This window comes from Toxorhynchites rutilus, chromosome 1, assembly GCF_029784135.1.
Source record: "Toxorhynchites rutilus septentrionalis strain SRP chromosome 1, ASM2978413v1, whole genome shotgun sequence".
Classification (NCBI taxonomy): Eukaryota; Metazoa; Arthropoda; class Insecta; order Diptera; family Culicidae; genus Toxorhynchites; species Toxorhynchites rutilus.
The window spans coordinates 88998523-89023158 of record NC_073744.1 but is presented as its reverse complement, the minus strand read 5'-3'; the positions used below and the strand labels follow the sequence as shown (position 1 = coordinate 89023158).

Here is a 24636-nt window from a genome sequence, read left to right as displayed (position 1 = left end):
AATTACGTCATAAGAGACTCTCACGCGTAGAAATATCCGCCCTGCAATCCGCTAGCGGGGATTTCCTTCAAGTTCTTGGTCGCGCTTATCTCCCTTTCCTGTTCAACGACGATACTAAAATAATTCCTACTCTTGTGGTGGCAAATCTGGAGGTAGAGGTAGAGACATGCTCCCAAAAGTTTGTCGAGATAAAAACGGCCCTCGATCTGTGCACAGAAGAAGAAAACAAAAATCAATTTTTTTCACGATTGTTACATCTTGGTGTGCGAGTGTGGGTGTTAGTGACCAGTTCTCGTGGATCACCAAATTCATACAGTCATATGCAAAATTTGATGGTGGATGTTGTGGAGATTTTAGAGCCTCATTTCGAAAAACAAACTGTACCTCAAGAGGAGGAAGAAATTTTAGAATTGAACTCTGACGTTCAATTGCCGCATGTGGCTAGCGTTGAGGAAAACGAACAAACTTCCCAGACACGTTCGCTTCGAAGAACGTATCTTAGTCAGGATGACCTAGACTGGATTCATTCTCTACAAAACAGAATCATGGATTTAGAGAACGAACTGAAATTTCGCAAGGAAGGTAAAAACGTTGCAACGCAAACTTCTTCGTGTCAGGTTCACCTTCAGCAACAGACTTTCTATCTGAACTCTAATCCTCATCATTTTCAGTTCGATGGTAACCCATCCATTCAAACAAATGGCCGCATTCAAGTGCCAAATTCCCACGACATTTTTCAAAGTTTTGCTCCACAACAGTATCCATTTTCATCACAAAGAAAAACTTCTAACGATAATTTAGTTCCCAGTTTCAATTCAGCGATTCCAAATGTTTCCCGCAATTCATTCCCAAATTTCCCAGAAAATGGACCTTTTCGAGAAAACATCAATATAAATTCCATACCTGCTTCGAATAATTTCATGAACTGTCCTCCATATCAATTCCATTCATCAAATTACAATCGTCCTTTCCAATCGCGTCGTACTTTGCCAGTTTCGAAGTGGAACATAACAAAGTATAGTGGAGACGATCAGGGATTGAAATTAAACGAATTTTTAGAACTGGTTCAAGCCCTCTCGCAAGCTGAACAAGTATCTGAACAAGAACTTTTTGAGTCAGCGATTCATTTATTCGGAGGATCGGCTCTAAAATGGTACATGACTCAGCGATCGACTGGCAGATTGTTAAATTGGCAACATTTAGTGTTTGAGTTGCGAAAAACTTACATGCACCCAGATTTGGATGCATTAATTAAAATAAAAATTTACCAGCGACGCCAGCAAAAATTCGAGTCCTTCCATGAGTACTATTTTGAAATAGAGAAATTGTTTCGGACGATGAGCGTACAAATACCTGATTATGAGAAAGTACAAATACTTCAACAAAACATGAGAGTGGATTACAAACGACAAATGACCTTTATTCCAATTATCGATCTTGAGACGCTGGTGGCTGCTGGTCAGAAGTTAGATGCTTTAAACTTCTCAGCATACAATAAAGTTTTCGGACCTGAGAAATCGGTCCAAGCTGTGGAAGGCGGACCCAACGTGAAAAATAAAAAGAAATTTTCCCAGCAGCAAACTTCCGGACAGGTAGCGTTAGCACAACATCAGCAATATAGCCAGGGAAGAAGCAATCGGAACAGTGCACCACATTCCCTCAATTCACCTCCTCATCCTAAACCGTATCCAAATTCGAATATCAAAAACAACTCTATCCTTCAACCTGTTCAGAAAACTGCGAAGCCGATCATCGACTCACAAACGGCAGGACCGTCTGCACCCCGCCCACAGTTAACACTAGAAGAATTGGTGAATGGACATATCCCTCCACCATCCAATACTTGTTTTAACTGCGGTAGGGATGGACACCATTCGGTCATGTGCAGACAACCGCGTGGAATATTTTGTTTCAAGTGTGGGCTCAAAGGCTTCCCAACAAACTTTTGCCCGTTTTGCCTAAAAAACGGGTCACTGGCGGGCGAAAATCGCCGCTCGCAAAACCCCGAAGCGTAAGCCAATTTTCTTCTACAGAGTCTACTCTTTCTAGATTTTGGGAGTCAATCACTCCTGACCACTACGCAGATTCCGCTGAAATATATCAAATTTCCTATCCATTTCTCAACGATAACCGACCGTACGTTTCAGTGAATATTCAAGGTTTATCGATTCAGGCTCTCTTAGACAGTGGAAGTAATTTCACACTCGTTCCAATTTTAGTATATGTCCAGCCGAAGCTAGGACGTAATTTCACACTCATCAGTGAGAATCTATTTTCAAAATTACGTCATAAGAGACTCTCACGCGTAGAAATATCCGCCCTGCAATCCGCTAGCGGGGACTTCCTTCAAGTTCTTGGTCGCGCTTATCTCCCTATCCTGTTCAACGACGATACTAAAATAATTCCTACTCTTGTGGTGGCAAATCTGTCTCTCAATTGTATTTGTGGAGTGGATTTTTGGAATAAATTCCAGATTCACCCAACAATGTTAAGGGACAGTAGCAACAACGAAAATGAAGTGGTTGCTACTATTCATTTACCTAGTAGGGAATCGGTGCTGACGAGTGAAGAAATTAGGGAGATCGAAGACGTGAAAAAGTTATTTCTAGCAGCGAAGGAAGGACAGTTGACCTTGACGTCTCTCGCTCAGCATAAAATTGTGCTGCAAGACGATTGGAAAAATAAACCACCTGTGCGTCAATTCCCGTATACGATGTCTCCTAAGATTCAAAGTTTAGTGGCTATTGAACTTCAACGACTTTTAGACATCGGTATCCTAGAAAGAAGCAGCTCAGATTGGTCGTTAAACTGCGTACCGGTAGTGAAACCCAATAAAGTTAGGCTTTGTTTTGTAACCGTTGGTTACAATATTGTTAGTTTTTTTTAATAAATTGTTGTTGTTTTAAAAGTATTGTCACCTTTTTGTAAATTTTTTTTAGTAGGGAATATATTTTGTTAAGTAGGGAAGTAATTGCAATGTGTATGTAATTGGTTTGTAAAACCGGGCGAAAATGATGGCGTGTCGATATGGCAGGACACAGCTAGGATTGCGAGAGAGAGTCAGCGACACGAGGCACAAAATGGACGCTGTACCACGAAAAATTGCGATGAGAAGGCTCGAGGAAGGATCCGCCATGGAAAACGGGGTTTTTTTTTGGGATTCAGGCGTGGTGTGTGACGGACGTGAGTCCAAGAGTTCGGTCGAAGAGTTTGGACATAGTTTCCTCGACGAACTCCCGGTTGACCGGCACACCATTCGGCCTAGTGGACCACCACTACGCCTAATCGAAAAGGACCAGCGAGCACCCTCTGGTCAGGTTGACCATAAACGTTAAGGAGGGCCCCCTCTCGGCAGTGCCACTCCGGTATCGTCCTGGGCCTGTCGATTGCCGTCAAGGAGGGAAGACGCCGAGCAACGGTCAACTGTCCACGTGTCAACCTGCCGTGGATACTAGCGCCGCAGTACAATCAACCACAGTCGTGTCCGCCATCCGCCTCTCTCTCTCTCCACCGTAGAACAACCAAGGCAAGCCAGAATCGTCAGCAAATAAAACATAAGTTGTTTATAAAGAAGGTGAGAGTATTGTCTTTTTATTTGATCGCGAAGCCCCTCCAATTACCCAGTAGTAAGCCGACCCTGAGACCCAGTTCGAGGGGTCTCTTGCTACGGAGCTTTTTCCGGGAAGACACAGTAGATAGTCACAATTGGCGCCCAGCTATAACACACGAAAGGTAATTGGAGGATCGAGTAGCATAAAAAAATCTAACGATTTTGGTTTCAGGCGGTGGGAGAGTACACAATTGGATTCCTTCCATTTGTGTAAAATCCTAGCATTGTTTTCGCCAATCAGTGTCGTGTAATTTCTTTCAACGAGTGAAGAGACAATTATTGAATTGATATCGGTTCGAAAAAGTGCAATAAAAAACAGACCATTGTCAAAAAGCACTTCACAAAGCAGTTCAATTCTGTTCAAAAAACGATTGATCGACACAGAAACAATAGGGAGGAATTATTCGACAATTGATTGCTGAAAAGTTGTGATAAAAGCCATTGAAACACGGTAACAGCCAAACTCCATTTTATTTTCTAACAATAATTGTTCGTAAAACTAGTGAATATTTTTAACTGTATATATATATTTCTATTTGGTATAATTGTGATCTTTTAAGATATTTTGTGCTAGTAAATTGGTGTGTTGTAATCGTGAATGATAAATTGAAATTTTGATATAAATATAATAAATAGTGTATTGTTCTTTCTTTAATTCTAAATTATTTTTTTTTGTTGATCGAGTGTTGATTGTGGGTAAAAATGAATTCAGAATATGTACTGCAATACCGTTCGATGAATGTAGATCACCTACTAGTCGATGAAATTGAATATGAACTAGAAGTGCGTCAGGTTCCATTCACAGAATCGGAATCTCGTGATGTGAAGAAACGGAAACTACGAACAATTCTGAAAGAACAGAGGGAATCAAATAATTTTGAATTGACTTCGTGCGAATCTCAGGAAGAATGTGAAAAAGAAAATCAATTACTGATCGAAAAAATTGCTAAAATACAACATCAATTAGAAAGTAGTAAAACAAAACGAGTAGATTTGCCACCAATCAAAACCAGATTGATTCATTTGTATTTCCGAGTTAATCGGTTGAAGAAGAACTTTGATACAGAAGGGTTAGAAGCAATAGCTCTAAAACTTTTGAATGATTATTTTTCACTTTTGTCCGCGGACGTTGAAGCTAGAAAGCGTACGGAAGAAACAATATTGGATCAAATGAATAATTTGAGTGTACGAGAGCAGTTGCTAGAACAAGGAAATGATACAGAAGAGCAGGAAAACTCTGGTGGTAGTGAAGAAGACGAACCGGATCCATCAGTGAGTTCACAAAAGAACAAAAGAAGAAGTGCTCTACAGAAGAAAACTGATCACGACTTCATTGAATCGCAGGAAATTTTCAAAAAATTAGTAAAGCATATTGATCGTTACATAGAATCTAAATTGGTGCAAGAAGACCCTTTGAAAGTTAGCGGTTTATCGCCTAGAAGGCCGAAGAAAACAAATGGAAAGATAAAAAAAGAAGAAAAATGTTATTGTAGCAAAAAGGGGAAACCAGGGAAAATTTCGAAGAAAAAGATACACGGTTCCGACGGAGAAAGCAGTGATGACAGAAGTAACTCTGAGGATGATAGCGATATTTCAGAAGCTCCGAAGAGGAGACCTCGTTCAGTAGCAGATTGGAAGATGAAATATGATGGAAAGGATGAAGGGAAAAAGTTGAATAAGTTCATTGTGGAAGTAGAATTCATGGCAGATGCAGAGAACATGAGCAAAAAAGCTCTTTTCAAAGAGGCAATTCATTTGTTCTCCGGTGACGCTAGAACATGGTATATAGAAGGAAAAACGAATAGGAATTTTAGAAGCTGGAATGAACTGGTCATAGATCTCAAACAAGAATTTCAACCTCCAGATATGGACTTCCACTATGAACAACAAGCTGCTCAACGGAGACAGAGAAGATCTGAGACGTTCATAGATTATTATCATGCTGTAATGGAAATATTTGATTACATGGCCATACCTCCCACTGAGCAAAGAAAATTTGATATAATCTTCAGAAATCTCAGATCAGATTACAAAAATGCTTTGGTCATCAAAGGCATAAGAACATTGCATTCATTGAAGCAATGGGGTAAAAAGTTGGACTCAGCAAATATGTGGATGTATCGAAATAGAGATTTAGAAACAGGAACAAACAAGTTCATGAATTGTCTACTTCTCCATTTCAAAAAAACAAACCACTAGAAAAAGCCTGGAAACCGAAGGAATTTACGAAAAATACCTGGAATTCAGCAAAACAACCAGTGCAATCGTACGCCATAAAAAGGCCCAACGAAGAAAGAACCCAACAAGGATCGAGTCAGGGGGACTTGCAGAAACGCGTGGAGAATTATAGAATTCCAGACAAATTAACATGTTTTAACTGCAGAGGAAAATACCATCATTTCAAAAACTGCCTAAGAGAAAAGGAAGTCTTCTGCACCGTGTGTGGATTCCATGATTTTAACAGAGAAAAGTGTCCTTTTTGTACAAAAAACCAGCGAAGTTCGATGTAGGAGGTCGTCGAAACAAGCAAGGAAAACCTCCCACTATTTTCATTTCATTTAACTATAATGTTGGCGAATTGAAAATTCATGTAGATGGTGATAATCGTCCGTTTGCTAGAGTAGCAGTGATGGGAGTGGAATTAATTGGTTTATTGGACAGTGGCGCACAGGTGTCAGTCCTAGGAACGGGGAGTACCCACTTAGTGGAAAAATTACGTTTGAAAGTGTTCACGTCGAGGACGAAACTATCAACAGCAAGCGGACATCAAATGGAAGTAATGGGGTATGTAAACTTGCCCATCACTTTCGAGGGAAAAACTCGGATCGTGACCACATTGATAGCTCCGTCTATGAAACGGCAGCTTATATTAGGGATAAACTTTTGGAAAATTTTCAACATCGCACCTACAATTCAAGAACCCTGCGATTTAAATGCAATTCAAGCCGAAGTCTGTAGACAAAAACAGGAAAATTGCAGCCTAACAGCTGGAGAGCAGGAACAACTGGAAAATGTGAAAACACAATTCAAAATCTTCACGGAAGGAGGAAAACTAGATGTTACCCCTATAATTACGCATACGATAGAATTGGAAGAGAAATATGAGAAAGCAGATCCTGTTAGATTGAATCCGTATCCCTGGTCTCCAGAAGTTCAAAAATATGTCAACGAGGAGTTGGCTAAGTGGATAAAATCGGGTGTCGTCGAACGATCAACCAGTGATTGGGCTTTACTAATAGTTCCGGTAATAAAGAAAAACAACGAAGATGGAGAGGATAGGATTAAAGTTAGAATGTGTTTGGACGCAAGAAAATTAAACGAGAGAACTCGACGGGATGCTTATCCGTTGCCACACCAGGACCGAATACTTGGAAGGTTGGAATCAGCGAAATATCTATCAACTATAGACCTGTCCAAAGCGTTCTGGCAAATACCATTAGCCCAGCAATCTCGTAAATATACTGCATTCCGAATTTTCGGAAAGGGCTTATTTCAGTTCACTCGTCTACCATTTGGTTTGGTGAACAGTCCAGCGACACTTTCGAGACTAATGGATCAAGTTTTAGGACATGGCGAACTAGAACCAAATGTATTTGTTTACTTAGATGACATTGTCGTCGCGAGTAACACGTTTGAAGACCATATACTGAAACTGAAGGAAGTAGCGAAGAGGTTAAATGCCGCAAATTTATCCATTAATTTGGAAAAGTCAAAGTTCTGCGTTCCAGAGCTTCCATACTTGGGGTTTATTCTTTCCCAGCATGGAGTTAGGCCGAATCCAGAAAAGGTAGAAGCCATCGTAAATTTTGAAAGACCATCCTCGGTGAAATCATTGAGAAGATTCCTAGGGATGGTCAACTACTACCGTCGATTTATAAATGGGTTTAGTGAATTGACGGCCCCATTGACGGATCTACTTAAAGGAAAACCAAAGATCATCAGGTGGAATGCCGAAGCCGAAGAAACTTTTAACGCGCTGAAGGAAAAACTAATAACTGCTCCCATATTGGCTAATCCAAATTTTGAGCTTCCATTCAAGATTCAAACGGATGCTAGCGATACAGCAATCGCTGGCATACTGACGCAAGAAAATGAGGGAAAGGAAAATGTAATAGCTTATTTTTCCCGGAAGCTTACCACACCCCAACGAGCCTGGAAAGCGGCGGAAAAGGAAGGAATAGCTGCTTTAGAAGCAATTGAAAAATTTCGTCCATATGTCGAGGGAAAAAGGTTCATTTTGGTTACAGATTCATCTGCTTTATCGTTCATAATGAACACAAAATGGAAACCTTCTTCAAAATTAAGCCGATGGAGCATATTATTGCAACAATTCGATATGCAAGTGCAGCACAGAAAGGGAAAAGAAAATGTGGTTGCCGACGCATTGTCCAGGGCAGTTGAAGAGATGGAAGCTGTTCAGGAAAATGAATGGTATTCAAGGCAATTTCATAAAGTCCAGCAAAATCCTGAACATTTTGCGGATTTCAAAATTGAAAACAATAAGCTCTATAAATTTGTTTCCACTCCCACCGAAGGATTGGACTACCGGTTTGAATGGAAACTTTGTGTTCCAGAATGTCTCCGAAAACCGATTTTGGAACAGGAGCATGATAGTTCTTTACATCCTGGGTACGAAAAAACGATCCATAAGATTAAAGTTAGGTACTTTTGGCCAAGGATGGCTGCAGATATCAGAAGTCATGTTCAAGGTTGTTTGATTTGCAAACAGTGCAAGCATAACACACAAACATTGGTACCGGAAATGGGTCAGCAGAGACTTACCGATAAGCCGTTCCAAATTTTAGCTCTGGATTTTATTCAGAGTTTGCCTAAAAGCAAAACCGGTAACAGTCATTTATTGGTTTTGATGGATGTGTTCTCGAAATGGACCATGCTGGTGCCAGCGAGAAAAATAGAGGCTAAATGGGTCTGTAAGGTCGTAGAAGATCAATGGATAAGACGGTATGGAGCTCCGGAGATAATAATAAGCGATAACGCCACTACCTTCACAGGGAAGGAGTTTCAATTATTTTTAAAGCGAAGAGGCATTCGTCACTGGCCCAATTCCCGACATCACAGTCAGGCTAATCCAGTGGAACGAGTAAATCGAACCGTGAATGCTTGCCTTAGGACCTACATGCAATCGGATCAACGGATGTGGGATACCAGGATTGCGGAAGTTGAGGAGGCCTTCAACACCACTACACATTCTTCTACAGGTTTTACCCCATATCGAATACTCTATGGACATGAGAAACCGGTAATGGGTGAGGATCATCGCCTAGAAAGGGAAGGTGAACTTTCCCACGACACTAGGGAGCAATTGAGGAAACAAATAAATAAAAATATTTTTGAGAAAGTGAAAGCAAATTTACAGAAAAGTGGAGAAAAACGTAGGAAAAGGTATAACTTGCGGCATAAAAATTTTGCTCCAACTTACCAGGTTGGTCAAAAAGTGTTGAAAAGGAACTTTCGGCAATCCTCTGCAGGTGACCACTACAATTCCAAGTATGGTCCACTTTTCGTTCCTTGCACCATTATTTCCCGAAGAGGTAGTAGTTCCTATGAGCTCGCCGACGAGAAGGGAAAGAACGTGGGAATTTTCGCTGCGAGTGATATTCGGCCGTTGTAGGATTTAAAGATGCCTAAAAGTAAACATGATATGAAAAGTAAGGAATATTTTTACAATTGTACAAACCTTTCGTTTGAAAAGATGATTTATAGTCGGACGGCATGCACCGTACTAGAGTCATCAATGTTCAAAGGAAGCGTGAGGTACTAAATTAGCCTACTTCGCCTGAAGCTCCGATGGATTTTGTGGCTAGATCTGGATCTATTACAGCAAAGTATGCGAGCTTTTGGCTGGTGAAAAGTGATGATCTACGCCTGAAAAAGAAATAATAATTAATGACATCCTCGACATACTGAGTATCTATTGATAATGAACTCATTTTTCATGACAGAATAAAAAAAAGCACTTATAAAATGATTAATCTAACCTTAACCTTGTCTTTGAACAAAAAGACTCTTTTCCCTACATTTTCAATCGCGAGTATACTTGCCGATGCAGAAATTATGAAGGATCACTCGAATTAAGCTCGTTTCTGGAGCCACTCCTTATCTGATCAGGGAGCTCACTGATGGAATGGATCTAGAAATACACTATTTCGAACAAGAGAATTCACAAACCCCCTTCACACCAACTTTATTAGCACAAATTTAAAATTTTTTTCACTGTAAATTACGCAATAAAAAAATCACATTTGGAGAACAATTCCGGGTGATGCTCACGCGGTCATGGCTGTAGGGGAAATAGATGGTCTACAAAGGTCTACAAACAATAGAGACAAGGTCACGATACAAGGTTATTAAAGGAAACACTAGAAGTAGCAGAAACTCACCACTGGTGAAAATTGTATGCACAGCATCAGGGCTGAAATCAACCGTGCGATTATGGCAAATTTTGAAAAAAATAATTTAGCTTTTAGTTGTTGATGATTTTAACTTGTTGTGTATGTGTTGTAAACTGTATATGAAAATTATTTAACTGCTACGTGTACGTTGTAAATTAAATTTGTTGTATGTTGTATATCAGTGATTGTCTTGAAATTTAATGATTGTTTTTTTATCGATTACTGTAGGAATAATAAATGATTAAGCTAGCTAAATCATTTATTCTCCGGGGTGGAGTATAATGTAACCGTTGGTTACAATATTGTTAGTTTTTTTTAATAAATTGTTGTTGTTTTAAAAGTATTGTCACCTTTTTGTAAATTTTTTTTAGTAGGGAATATATTTTGTTAAGTAGGGAAGTAATTGCAATGTGTATGTAATTGGTTTGTAAAACCGGGCGAAAATGATGGCGTGTCGATATGGCAGGACACAGCTAGGATTGCGAGAGAGAGTCAGCGACACGAGGCACAAAATGGACGCTGTACCACGAAAAATTGCGATGAGAAGGATCCGCCATGGAAAACGGGGTTTTTTTTTGGGATTCAGGCGTGGTGTGTGACGGACGTGAGTCCAAGAGTTCGGTCGAAGAGTTTGGACATAGTTTCCTCGACGAACTCCCGGTTGACCGGCACACCATTCGGCCTAGTGGACCACCACTACGCCTAATCGAAAAGGACCAGCGAGCACCCTCTGGTCAGGTTGACCATAAACGTTAAGGAGGGCCCCCTCTCGGCAGTGCCACTCCGGTATCGTCCTGGGCCTGTCGATTGCCGTCAAGGAGGGAAGACGCCGAGCAACGGTCAACTGTCCACGTGTCAACCTGCCGTGGATACTAGCGCCGCAGTACAATCAACCACAGTCGTGTCCGCCATCCGCCTCTCTCTCTCTCCACCGTAGAACAACCAAGGCAAGCCAGAATCGTCAGCAAATAAAACATAAGTTATTTATAAAGAAGGTGAGAGTATTGTCTTTTTATTTGATCGCGAAGCCCCTCCAATTACCCAGTAGTAAGCCGACCCTGAGACCCAGTTCGAGGGGTCTCTTGCTACGGAGCTTTTTCCGGGAAGACACAGTAGATAGTCACAGTTTAGACGCACGCAAAATCAATGAGAGGACCGTGAGGGACGCCTACCCTTTGCCCCATCCGGGAAGAATATTGGGTCAACTTCCAAAAGCGAAGTACCTTTCGACTATTGACCTCTCAGAAGCATTCCTCCAAGTTCCACTGGAGAGAGAATAGCGGAAGTACACAGCCTTCAGTGTACAGGGAAAAGGGTTATTTCAATTTACCCGTATGCCGTTTGGCCTCGTGAACAGTCCGGCTACTTTGGCCAGATTAATGGACAACGTTCTTGGGCATGGGGAACTAGAGCCGAATGTTTTCGTTTACCTTGACGATATCGTCGTGGTAACGGAAACATTCGAGCATCACTCACGGCTTCTCACTGAGATTGCGTGTCGTTTAAGCAAAGCCAACCTGAGTATTAACTTGGAAAAGTCCCAGTTTGGAGTCTCTGAAATTCCCTTCCTAGGATATCTTCTTAGCACAGATGGTCTTCGGCCCAATCCTGACAAGGTTCGCCCCATTGTCGAGTATGAGCGACCGAATACCGTCACAAAGCTTAGAAGGTTCCTAGGAATGGCGAATTATTATCGGAGATTCATTTCAGACTTCAGTGGGGTCACAGCCAGCCTCACTGATTTACTTCAAACCAAATTGAAAACAATAAAATGGAATGAAGATGCCGAAAACGCGTTTTGCCAAATAAAGGAGCTTCTTATTTCCGCTCCCATTCTTGGCAGTCCTGATTTTGACCAAGAGTTTGTAATTCAAACTGACGCCAGCGATGTTGCAGTTGCAGGTGTTCTTACCCAGCAACAAGGGGATGTAGAGCGTGTTATCGCGTATTACTCGCACAAACTTACAACCCCTCAAAAAATTTAGGAGGTTGTGTCCAAGATACAACCGCATTGTTGACGTAGAACAACGCTGTTGTTTTTTATAGGTCGCTAATTTATACCTTCGGATATTCTATAATGCTTTGAAATTTTAGAAACAACTGTTGCGTTGTTGTTGAGTGTTGCATTACCTTCTTATGCTCGAGAGAAGCGCAGCTGTCACCCTTAGTGAAGGAAATTTTGCTACTGGCAAGCGAAACCTAATCACATACAAAATTCCAGAACGGCATTTACTTTCTTGGTGACTAAACAAGCGAAATAAACTCTTTTTGGTAATAACAACCTCGAAATAGTAGCAATGCTTCATCATGATCAATATTAGCGCAAATGCAATCCTAGTTGAAGGCAGTTTTGCGACTGGCACGCGAACCTAAATAACTTATAACATTCCAGTAAGACATTCAAGATGCTTTGTATTCCCCAAATATTTTTTGGTACACAACCTTAACGCCTGCTTCGCCATAACGGCAGTTTAATGCATTGTTTATTAGATTAGATTATAGGCTGCAAGCCCGTTATCTTTCTTAAAAACTGAACATGGAAAATAAAACTCATCATAAAAACTAAACATGAAAACAGAAATAAAACACATAATCACTTATAAATTTAGTTGACCTCTTAAAAATAATCGTAGTCTTCTTCGAATTTCTTCTGTTGTCATATCTATGGAAATCACTTCTTGCAGCATGTTAAACTCACGCATGAATCGAGTTGTAGGTTCGTGTTGGGTGTAATTTCTGGACCTCAGAGGTGGATCAAAAATTCTCCGGCGACGAAGAGAAACGGGGCTGGTGTTAAAATTTATCCGTTCGTAGAGACACGGGCTTCTTATCCGTCCGCTCAATAGTTTACAGAAGAAAGTCATATCTGCGATTCTGTGTCTACTTTTGATAGTATCCATGTCCACTAAACAGCAGAGATCTTCGTATACTGGCAGGTGTTCTCCTCTCCATCCTAAATTCCTCAGCGCAAACTTCAGGAACTTTTTCTGGACATTTTCTAATCTTTGGATATGCAGATCGTATTGCGGTCGCCACACTACACTCGCAAAGTCGAGTTTAGACCGTACAAGGCTGGTGTAGATCTTCAGAATTACATGCGGGTCAGTGAATTCTTGCCCAAAACGACGAGTGAGAGCAAATAGTTGCAGCGCTTCCTTGACTATTCGTTCTAGGTGGAGGTTAAACGTGAGGGATTGATCCATCGTCACGCCTAAGTCTCGGACATACTCTACTCGTTGTAGATCCGTACCGCCTAGCCTATAGTCGAAAGTTATCGGCTGAGCTCTCCTGGTGTAAGTAATAACGGAGCACTTGCTGGGGTTTACACTCAGTCCGTTGCTCTCGACGAATCTCCGAAAATTGACTAAATCTTGCTGAAGAAGATGGCAATCATCGATGTTTTTCACGGGCAGGAAAATCTTCACATCGTCTGCGTATATGAGCACTTTTGCGTTGGCCAAACATGATGGTAGTTTATTCATGACCATGACAAACAGAATAGGCCCCAAATGACTACCCTGCGGAACACCTGAACTAACACCGAAAGACCTGGATGCGTTGTTGTGCACTTTCACATATTGTGTTCTGCTCTCCAAATACGTCCCAATCCATTCGAACATTTTTCCGTGAATGTCGAAATCAGCCACCGCGCGCATTATGCTGCTTATTCCTACTACATCGAAAGCCTTGCTCATATCTGTGTATATACAGTCCACCTGATACCCTTTAGATATATAATCCGTGACGGTAGAGCAAAATTCGCATAGGTTCGTCACAACTGACTTTCCTTTTACGAAACCATGTTGTGCTGCTGACACACGGTCAATAATACGTTCATAAAGGCGAGAGTAAACAAGTCGTTCAAATAACTTTGGCATCGCAGACTGGATTGCAACACCCCGGTAGTTTTCGACATCTGAACGTGGGCCCTTCTTATGGATTGGAGTAATGTGCGAGATTTTCCACAGTGGCGAGAAGTAGCCGGACGTAAGCGAATAATTGAATAGAGTAGTCAGGGGTTCGATAAGTTCATCCTTGATTTCTTTCAGAAGTTTTGCGGGGAGTCTATCTGGTCCTGCTGACTTATCCGGGTCCAAATCCGATAGACCTTGATTCACTTCACGGTGCGAGAGAACCAACAGGTCATCGGTCCTGTCAATCGAAGAGTTGACGATTCTCGGTTGGTCATTTTGATGAACGCTCTTGAAATACTCCGCAAAGAGCTCGGGGGTCTCTTGTCCACAAGTTGAAGATCGGTTACCGTAACTTATCACGTCCGGAATTCCCCTATTTTTTCGTCTGCTATTCACGAATTTCCAAAACGACTTCGGGTTTTCCTTTATCCCATTCTGGATCCCAGTGATGTACACTTGATACGCTTCTCTGTGTAACACTTCGAACGACCGCAGCAGCTGTTTGTAAGAAGTAACATTTTCCGGATTTCTGTTCTTATGCATTTTTCTCAACGCTTTTCGTTTGTCCTTGAGAACTCGAATAACAGCTGATGAAAACCATTCCGGGTACGGGGTTGTCGATCTCGGGTAGACCCTATTAAAAGGGGCAAACCTTGCGAAAATGGTGAACAGCACGAAATACAGCGACATAACGTTGAAGTCTACACTGTTGCATACAACTGTAGAACATTCGAGTCCGCAGTGAAAAACATCGATTGAGTTAAGAAACTCAAACATTGATGTGGCGTGCTGCCTATAACTTTCTTCATCACGTTCAAAATCAGCTGACGATATGAAGATGTCATTCCACGGAACACTCCTTAGTGCGTCGCGTCCATTAAGTTGAGATTTAAGTGCCTCCTGATGCATTGATGCATTCTTAAAGGCGTGCTCCCGTGGCCGAGTGGTTAGCGTCACAACTAACATGCCGGGTGTTCGGGTTCGATTCCCGTTCTGGTCGGGGGAATTTTTCGTCAAAGAAATTGCCTCCGTCTTACACTGTGGTCACGCGTATTCTAGAGCTTGCCACTCAGAATGCATTCAAGGCGTGTTATTTGGCATAGAAATCTCTACTAAGTACTAATAAAAATGACGCAAGTAATACTACGTTGAGACGGCGAAGTTCCTCTAGGAACGTTAGTGCCATTGAAGAAGAAGAAGAAGCATTCTCAAAGGTTTTTTTTTTTACAACTTAAATGCATTTTTATTCAGATGTTTTGCTATTTGCATACATATTTTACAGTTCAAGTGACACAGTCTGGGCTTTACATCTTTGGTTCAGCTTTTGGATTTAAAATCATACTGTTGAGCAAAAGTTCCATTTTAATGGTATTGTTTGAAATAGCATTCTCAAAGGCACCAACGAAGCCCTTATGATGACGGAAAACAAACAATGTTAACTGCTTGGAAAAAGACTGAATTATGCCACACAGCTTGTACTCTACCCATCGATGCGAATTCGCTGATGAGTTTGTCAAGAGCGACCGCCTTCACCACCAACGGGGGGAGCTTGATTTTGGTTGCTGCCTGGGTAACGGCGTTTACATTTTCGACCGACGCGCCGAAATCGCCTACTTCGCTGATGTTCGATGCAGTGTCACACTCGCGAAGACTCGGTTCAGTGCGAGCGCTTTTCACTGCACCAAGCGTCATCATCACACACTACGCGAAGCGTCCAATTTATGACGCGGAAAGAAAAACACAATACGAATAACGCGAAAAACTAACAGGAAAAACCAAACGACGATATCCAAGTTGGATTACCACTGGTGGGGTCCAATCTTAGATCGAAGCGCAGCGAAAGCAAAGTGAACTGGATTGCTCAACAGTCCGATGCCGAATGAAAGTTTGCCTCAGCGAGATCCACTGTTTATTCGCATCATCGAAGGTACGGTGTCGCCACCTATGAAAGTTTCGCGTGTGAGTGAAAAATATGTAAACAAATCGTTGCATATTTTCTCTGTAATTAATATACTGATTTCTCGAAAACTTGTACCGTGTTTATCTTACAATTAGTGGAAATTGTTGAAAAATAGTTTTTCTTAGCTGTTTCGTTGCTCCGAACCAAAATTTATTGTCATTTAGTAGTGAAAAAAAGCCGTTAAAGTACACCCTCTGTCAATCTACCTGCGAGAGAGGTAAACCGAATTAATGAAATTTGATATAAAAATATCCGCTTAGTGTTCATAAAATACCTAAAATACAAAGATCTGGCTTCTATCAATCAATCAGTGCTCTAATATTTTTCAAAATATTTTCCTTAGAACGTGTGAAATATGGACGTCAAAAGCTGCGCAAATTGCCCGGAGAACATGCAAGTCGGACGAAATTTGCCTGAAGCTGACTCCGAACAATCTGCAAAATTCAAAAGGCGTATTGTTTGTGTCGTCCCCGGATGTAAGCAGAGATATCGCCCCGGAATTTCTTTTCATGCTTTCCCTCCGAAAACGGACAAATCGCGGTATCTAGACTGGATCCAACGACTACGGCTGAAGATAGAACCTACAAAAACCTCCCGTATTTGTAGCCTCCATTTCACCGTGTCGAACTTCTACTCTCCAAGTATTCACATTCACATTTTCGCACTTTTGAAAAACTAGAAATGGGTTATATCTTTGTTATAACCGCAATGTTGACTTTGCAATCAATAAGTAACAAGCATATACATCTTAGACACTTTCGCTTTCGAATAAAGTGATAATAATACCAATTCGTTTAGCCAGAAAAGAATTATTAACGCCCAAAGGGGGAATCGATTCTTCCTCGAAAATACCCAGTGCAATTATAACCCCACCCCAAGCACCGACAGTTGGAATCATCGTTGATCCGGAGCAGGATTATTAACGCTTGAAAAGAAATGGATTCCTCCTTGGAATTACACAGCGAAAATAAAACCCCCTTCCCAACAATTCCAACTTCCCAATAACGACGATCGATTGCAACATTCGTAAACAAATAATTTTATAGCGCTGCTTTCATATATTCGATATGTAATATAATATCCACCACACCATGTCATATCGTATTCTTCACTATCAAATCCAGTCAATCAAAAGTATTGCCAGCTTGAATGTACCTGCAATGCCGATTTTCCCAACTTCAACAATTCCGGTTTGTAAAAATGCAAGCGAATACAAATGTACCCGTATTTTGCATCTATTTTGCAATGCCGATTTTCCCAGGCTTCATGAATTTGAAGTCTGTGTTAGAGAAACATTCCAATTTGCAGAAACGCAAAGTACAAAAGTACCCGCAGCTTGCATCTATTTTGCTATCCCAATTCCCTCAGGCTTCATGATTTTGAAGTCTGTGTTAGGGAAACATTCCGATTTCCAGAAAGGCAAGCGAGTACAAAAATACCCGCAGCTCGCATCTATTTTGCAATGACGATTACCCCAGGCTTCATGATTTTGAAGTCTGTGTTAGGGAAACATCCATCTATTCTAGCGATCGTACCTCAATCGTTGCGCAATCATAACTGAGTGGATTTTCGAGCGGCATTTGCTTATATATCGATTGGTATTATTTCAATAGCCTGTTTTGAAGGCAATTTTAGGACTTTTGAAACAAGTTTTTAGATCAAAAAGTAACAAGCATATGACGCGTAGACATTTTATCTTTCGAATGAAGTGTTTATTATACTATTTCGTTCAGTTGTTTAGGAGTTATTAACGTTCAAAATCTCGTTCTCCGGCGTAACGCTTTCGTTTTTGAAAGTTTGAACTTACACCCCCAGTATAGAAATGAAAGACGTAGTCCTACGTCAAAAATTATCATGCTGCCGAGAAGGAAGCTTTGGCAGCAATCCTGGCCATTGACGCTTTTAGGGGATATGTGGAAGGCTACCACTTCACCTTGGTCACGGATTCGTCAGCATTAACCCACATCTTAAACACCAAATGGAAGGTAGGATCACGCTGTAGTAGATGGGCCTTAAATTTGCAGCAATACGACATGACTGTAATTCATCGCAAAGGTAAAGACAATGTCGTACCTGATGCCCTGTCACGAAGTATTGCTGCGGTAATCGAGCCTACACAGTCGTGGTACACTTCCCTGGTGAATAAGGTGAGGGATAATCCAGACAAATTCGTTGATTTTAGGTTGGAAGAAAATAATTTGTACAAATTTGTTACCGCTCGTGACATACCATATGACTCACGCTTTGAGTGGAAATTGATTCCTCCTGTCGAGAAAATTCCGACAATCCTCGAGGAACATCACGATTTTTGCTTCCATCCTGGATACGACAAAACTCTCGCCAGAATTCGTCATCGTTTCTATTGGCCAAGGATGACTGTCGATATTCGTAATTATGTCCGCCAGTGTGGGACGTGTAAAGAAGTTAAAGCTGCTTCTGTTCCGATAGTACCTGAAATGGGAGGTATGAGATTAGCGAATAGACCCTGGCAAATCATCTCAGCTGATTTTATTGGCCCTCTTCCCCGTAGTCGACGGGGTAACCAGCATTTATTGGTAGTTTCTGATTACTTCTCGAAATGGGTGATGATTCAGCCTGTGAAAGCTATCAGTAGTTCAGTATTGTGTACGATTCTGAAAGATCAGTGGTTCCTCAAAAATTCTGTCCCTGAAATTATAATCACAGATAATGGGAGCAGCTTTCTTTCGAAGGAATTCAAGGAACTCATTGATCGATTCAATATCACTCACTGGCTGAACTCCCGTTACCATTCACAGGCGAACCCCGTTGAAAGGGTAAACAGGACTATCAATGCAGCAATCAGAACATACGTGAAGGAAGACCAACGCTGCTGGGATACAAGAATACCCGAAGTGGAAACGATACTCAATACGAGTGTCCATTCGTCGACAGGGTTCACGCCATTTTTTATAACTCATGGTCACGAGTTAGCTGAAGCAGGAACTGACCACAAGTTGGCACGTCACCAGCAATCGATCTCTTCCGAAGAAATTGAAGATCGACGCAAATTAATGTTTCCGAAAATATATGAACTGGTTTCACGTAACCTCCAGAAGGCATATCAGTCATCCAAACATAGTTATAATCTCCGTCATCGTCAGTATGCGAAACTGTGCAGTATTATAACGCCAAGTATGGACGTCAATTTCTCCCGTGCCGCATCAGGATCAAACTGGGTTCATCGTCATATGAACTCGAGGATCTCCAAGGCAAACGTTTGGGAGTATGGCCTGCCGCGCACATAAAACCAAGTTAATTAAACTCAATCGTTCATCACATTCTCCTATATTTCGATTTAATACCTACAAGAATCAGCACGTGCGACGTGCACGAATCAGCTTATTTAACACGATCATTGTGAGTTGTCGATCACAAACCGTCATACAGTCAGTCTATGAACAATGGTAAAATAAAGTACGCAGCCATCGTAACGGCGGCTGAATATACTCTCGTTATAAGTAGTAGTAGATCTGATTTATTTCGTAACGTTTTTCTCTTCTCTATAGAAGAGAGTTATAGACTGAAATAAATGCAGAGTCGACTACTCTATAGTACCATAACAACCGGCCTCTTTGAACTTTGCTTAAAAGTTGAAAGATGGTTGGTTTGTTAACTAATTGAGGGACGCCTCATATATATAGCAATAATCATGATTTTTATGGTTGAATTAAAGAATGAATGGAGAAGAATATGTAGAGACGAATGAATGGGTGTGAATGAATGAGTATTGTATGTATGCGACGTGTGAGTGGGATAATTTAATATTCTGGTCCAAATAATCATAAGGACAGTAAATGTAATGGAAGAGATGAAAAATTAGTTCTGATCTCTTTGCTGAAGTAGACATCAAAAATTTGTAGTTCGTTTGTCTAAAAAAAAAAAAAAATACATTATCAAAAACAAAAACATATAAAAAGACTATGTGACGCTCTTTGGTATGTGATTTCGGTCAACGATGATGGTTAGTGGTGATCATAACAACACGAAAGACCTGACGAATGAATAGTCTCGACATATGCACTGTTGAATCCAATTGAAGGGGGATGGATGAACGAGAGTGAACCAGACTTTGACAAAAAAAAAATAATCTTTTTTTTACCCCGTCTCCGGGAAGATTGTAACCAAACGTTGGGTTACAATGCAAAATTTGGTGGGAAGGCCAACCGTCTGTTTGGACCTCAGCAACATTGTAAATACATTTTGTAAAATATTTGTTTGTGCTGTCATGTCATTTGAGAAATTTACAGTTCATGTCCACATCTTGTGTTTGACTTAATGTTATTTCTCATATGACAATAAAAAAAAAGGAGAATTGGGAGTCTGTGATTAACTGTCGTAGAAAAGATGACGTATGAGTCCAATTATTGCAATTAACCAAATAAACAGTTAATCGCAGACCCCCAGGTTGGTGTTTCACAATAGATTATTTTTTTTGTTAGTTAGTTTTTTTGTATTTATTTATTTAGTAGTAGGGAAGAAAGATATTTATTTACTTATTTATATATTTATTTACTTATTTATTTATGCATTTATTTATTTATTTATTTATTTATTTATACATTCAAAGTTTATTTACAATTGCGTGTTTGATTTATTCAGTTCATTGTTTATTTATTCATTTATATGCGGAAAGCAAGTGCTAGGTTTAATTGTCCAGGTATAGCATGCTGCCTTAAATGTTTATTTATTAGTCGTGACACCAACCGAAACCAATAGTATTAAGTTGTGTTTGTATTGTCGGAGTAGTCGACGCCTTCTCTGTCATCGCATCGAAAGGGGGACGGCTCGGTGTATGAATTGGAAACGACCCTTAGTGGAAAAATACCAGGGAACCTGAATAGGGTCGAGAGCTTCAATAGGTTGAAAGAATTTCAAAAGACGAGCAAAGAATTTAAAAAGGAAAGAAAAGCGTTGAGAGGGGGAAATTATCGAGGATCCGGGAGTCTTCGCGAAGATTTGGAACAGCACGGACGCAGTTGTTATCGCTGCTGAAATTTTAAAAGAATCCCGCCACCTAAAAGGGATCCGGTTATCCGTGCTCGTGAGCTAGCATAGCAATTTTGCTAGGCTCTTAATAAGTGGTTCCGGAACCGTGTGTGAAAAAAATCACAAGCCGTCTCAACTCTCTGACCGACTAGTGTCGCCGGCCATCGTGACATCCGGCCGTGCGACGTGAGAAATAAATTTGATCCCCCATCGTCGTGTGACCGTCCTTGAGTCCTGCCAAAGCAGTCCCGTTCCCGCCATCGCCTGTTCCAGCCCTCGAAGAAGAACCGGAAGTCGACCAACGCAGCGAACGGCCGCAACGAAACCGGTGAGCTCGAGCCATAAAAAAAAACAAAATTTGTAATAAAACAAAAAAATACATGTATAGAAATCAATTTATTTCTTAAGCGTGAATTGTGTGGCCATCCAAACCGCGGTGTTCTTTGTTTGTTAGGTTTTACGTAGCAAGTCTTGTTTTCCGCCGACAATAAAAAGTGTTGTAATTGTGCTTTTCCACCATTGTGTCCACCATTCTGTTCCGTGTTCCGCGTCGCGAGTAATTTGTGTGAAGTTCCCCCCAGAGATTCCTCAGCAAACGACCCAAGCTGCGTCGAAAGAACCAGCTAAATCAAGTAGAAAACTATCAAGTGGAATGGCTGCCCAACCTGTTATCGTCGGTGGAGTTCCACCGGGAATCGTCACATTCAGTACCACTACACCTCCGATACCCCACCACACCGCCCATCACCAGGAAAGTATGTCCACCAACACATCCACCAACCTCGCTCTGCAATGGAACATCAATGGACTGTACAACAACTTGGGATAACTGGAGATCCTTGACCGAGAGCTATGTCCGTCCGTCATCGCACTCCAAGAGATAAATCAAGTTTCCACAACGAACATACAGAGGGTTGTCGGGGGTAGATTCCACTGGTACACTAAGCGGGGCTCTGTTTTGCAATACTCCGTTGCTTTGGGTGTCCGGAGAAACATTCCCCATTTGCGAAAACAAATATCCACTGACCTGTCAATAATAGCAGTCCGAATCGAGGCCCCGATTCCGGTAACCATCATTTGTATATACCTGCCGTGTGGCGTAATCCCGGAACTACGACGGAAACTGCTTGAAGCGGTAGCAGGCTTGGAGGACCCAAAAATCATCTTGGGGGACTTCAATGCTCATCACCGCAACTGGGGAATGCAAACACCAGACGTCAGAGGGAATATCATCGCCGACCTCTTGGAGGTGATGGAGCTCTCGATCTTAAATGACGGCACTGACACTTTCCGTAGAGGTACGAGCAACACAGCCATTGATATTTCAGCAGCTAGTCTCAACTTGGGTGGATAGGTTAGGGTGGAACAAAGCCGACGACCTTCATGGCAGCGATCATCACCCGATAACCATCAGCTTTAACGGCCCGCCGCCGCTCACTACTCGCAGACCAAGATGGATCATCGAAAGAGCTGACTGGACTGCCTTTCAAACATCCTCCGACTTCTTGATATCTAGAGACAACCCAACCACCATTGCCACTTTCAACAAAACCATTATGGAGGCGGCCGAAGCCTCCATCCCAAGAACGAAAACCACTCCGGGGAAAAAAGCGCTGCATTGGTGGTCCGAGGACATCAAGTGGGAGGTCAAGAAGCGGAGAAAGTTTCTGCGTACGGCCAAATGACTACCAGTAGGAGACCCAATGAAGGAAGCTGCTATGAACAGGTATCGAGCGCAACACATCAGAGTACGGCGGTTAATCCGGAAGGCGAAGTTAGACAGTTGGACTGGTTTTCTGGAGTCTATCAACGAAAACCAGTCCTCTGCGGATCTTTGGCGCAGAGTAAATGCACTAAATGGGAAGAGAAGGCCATACAATCCCATTCTTCAAGTGGATGGTATAACCTTCAGCGATCCGGTAGATACTTCGAACACGCTCGGCGAATATTTCGCGGGATTGTCCTCGATCTCCGAATATGAGCCCGATTTCATCCGTCGACAGGGAGCGGGTATCACTTCGGTCAGCAACTTTGTGGTCCCTATGAGTCGTCCTAATAATCCTCTCAACCGGAACTTCACCATCGAGGAACTTTCTGTTGCCCTACGTTCCGCAAAAGGTGAGTCAACTGGCCTTGACGGTAACGGCTATAAGATGCTGAAACAGTTGTCTCAGCTCGGACAGTCCACCCTTCTCAGCATCTTTAACGACCTGTGGAATACACACGAATTTCCCGAGGGTTGGAGACACAGCCTAGTAATACCCATACCTAAGGTCGGTCAAAGCAGCAACAACGTGAAAGGCTACCGTCCAATTTCCTTAACCTCCTGTTCATCCAAGATCCTGGAAAGAATGGCGAATAGACGCCTGGTCACCTTTCTAACCGAAAATAGGAAATTGGACTATCGACAGTTCGCCTTCCGACCGGGTATGGGCACCAACAATTACTTCGCGACCCTCGGAGACGTGATAGCCGAAGCCAACAGGAACCGTCAGCACATGGAGATGGTAGCACTGGACCTAGAAAAGGCATACAACAGAACATGGATCCCGTTAGTGCTGAAAACTCTGGCAGATTGGGGCGTTGACGGGAAATTACTGCACTTCATCAAGAACTTCGCCACACGCCGGACCTTTGAGGTCAAAATTGGTAACATCAGTTCCCGAGCTTTCCACGAGGAAACAGGAGTACCTCAAGGTTCTGTTCTTGCCGTCACCCTCTTTCTCGTCGCCATGAATAGCCTGTTCCAGGTCCTGTCTGGGGGAGTCTTCGTGTTTGTCTACGCGGACGACATTCTTCTGATGGCAGTGGGTGACACCCATAGGATTCCACGCATCAGGATACAGGCAGCTACCAATGCCATCGGCCGGTGGGCGGCCGAGAGAGGATTTAGACTTTCAGCGCAGAAGAGCGGCCATATGGTGATTTGCAGCGATAGACATCAGGGTCCCAACTCCAGGGTCCAGCTATACAAAAACAACATTCCCCGCCGAAAAACGCTAAAGATCCTTGGAGTGTTTGTTGACCACAAACTTAACTTCCTCCGCCATTTCGAGGAAGTTAAGAAGAGCTGTGCCACCCGGTTGAACCTTCTGAAAACCATTTCCAAACCGCACCGGAGCAACAACAGAAATATTCGGCTACGGGTGGGCAAAGCCATCATCAGCAGCCGCCTCACCTATGGCCTTGAACTGACGTGTTTGGCTGGAGACAAGCTCCCAAAATCTCTGGCACCGATCTACAACAAAGCACTACGGACTGTCTCCGGTCTCCTGCCATCAACACCAGCTGCCTCTGTCTGCGCCGAAATTGGAGAACCTCCTTTCGATCTGATCATAGACTCGGCGATCGTAGCCAGGACTGCCAGTTTCTTGTCGAAAACCAGCGGTAGAGGGGAGACCCACCTGACCGCCCTTAGCAACATGATCCTGCAGCGGGTGGCGCACGCCAACCTCCCCCCAGTGGCAAAACAATCCTGGTTTGGTGCGAACGACTGGAGGTTCCCAACTGTTCTCGTCGAGAACGGTATTAGGGACAACTTTCGAGCCAGGGCGAGCTCGATCGGTCTGCTAGAATATTTCAAGGCCATCATAGCAGAAAAATACCGTCTCCACGAGATCAGATACTCGGACGGCTCAAAAGGACCATCGGGAGTTGGATTTGGGGTAAGCGATAATAATAATAGTCTGATTTCCAGCAAGAAACTCGCGGACATCTGCCAGGTCTTCTCGG

General features: G+C 42.2%; 1 protein-coding gene across 1 annotated transcript; it reads left to right on the top strand.

The window, feature by feature from the left end:
• The first annotated feature begins 3680 nt into the window (after positions 1–3680).
• LOC129762589 (uncharacterized) lies at positions 3681–6327 on the top strand. Its single transcript, XM_055761015.1, has 2 exons — positions 3681–3732; positions 3783–6327. The coding sequence occupies exon 2, from the start codon at positions 4313–4315 to the stop codon at positions 5807–5809; it is 1497 nt and encodes a 498-aa protein (XP_055616990.1). The 5' UTR covers positions 3681–3732; positions 3783–4312; the 3' UTR covers positions 5810–6327.
• Positions 6328–24636: the final 18309 nt, after the last annotated feature.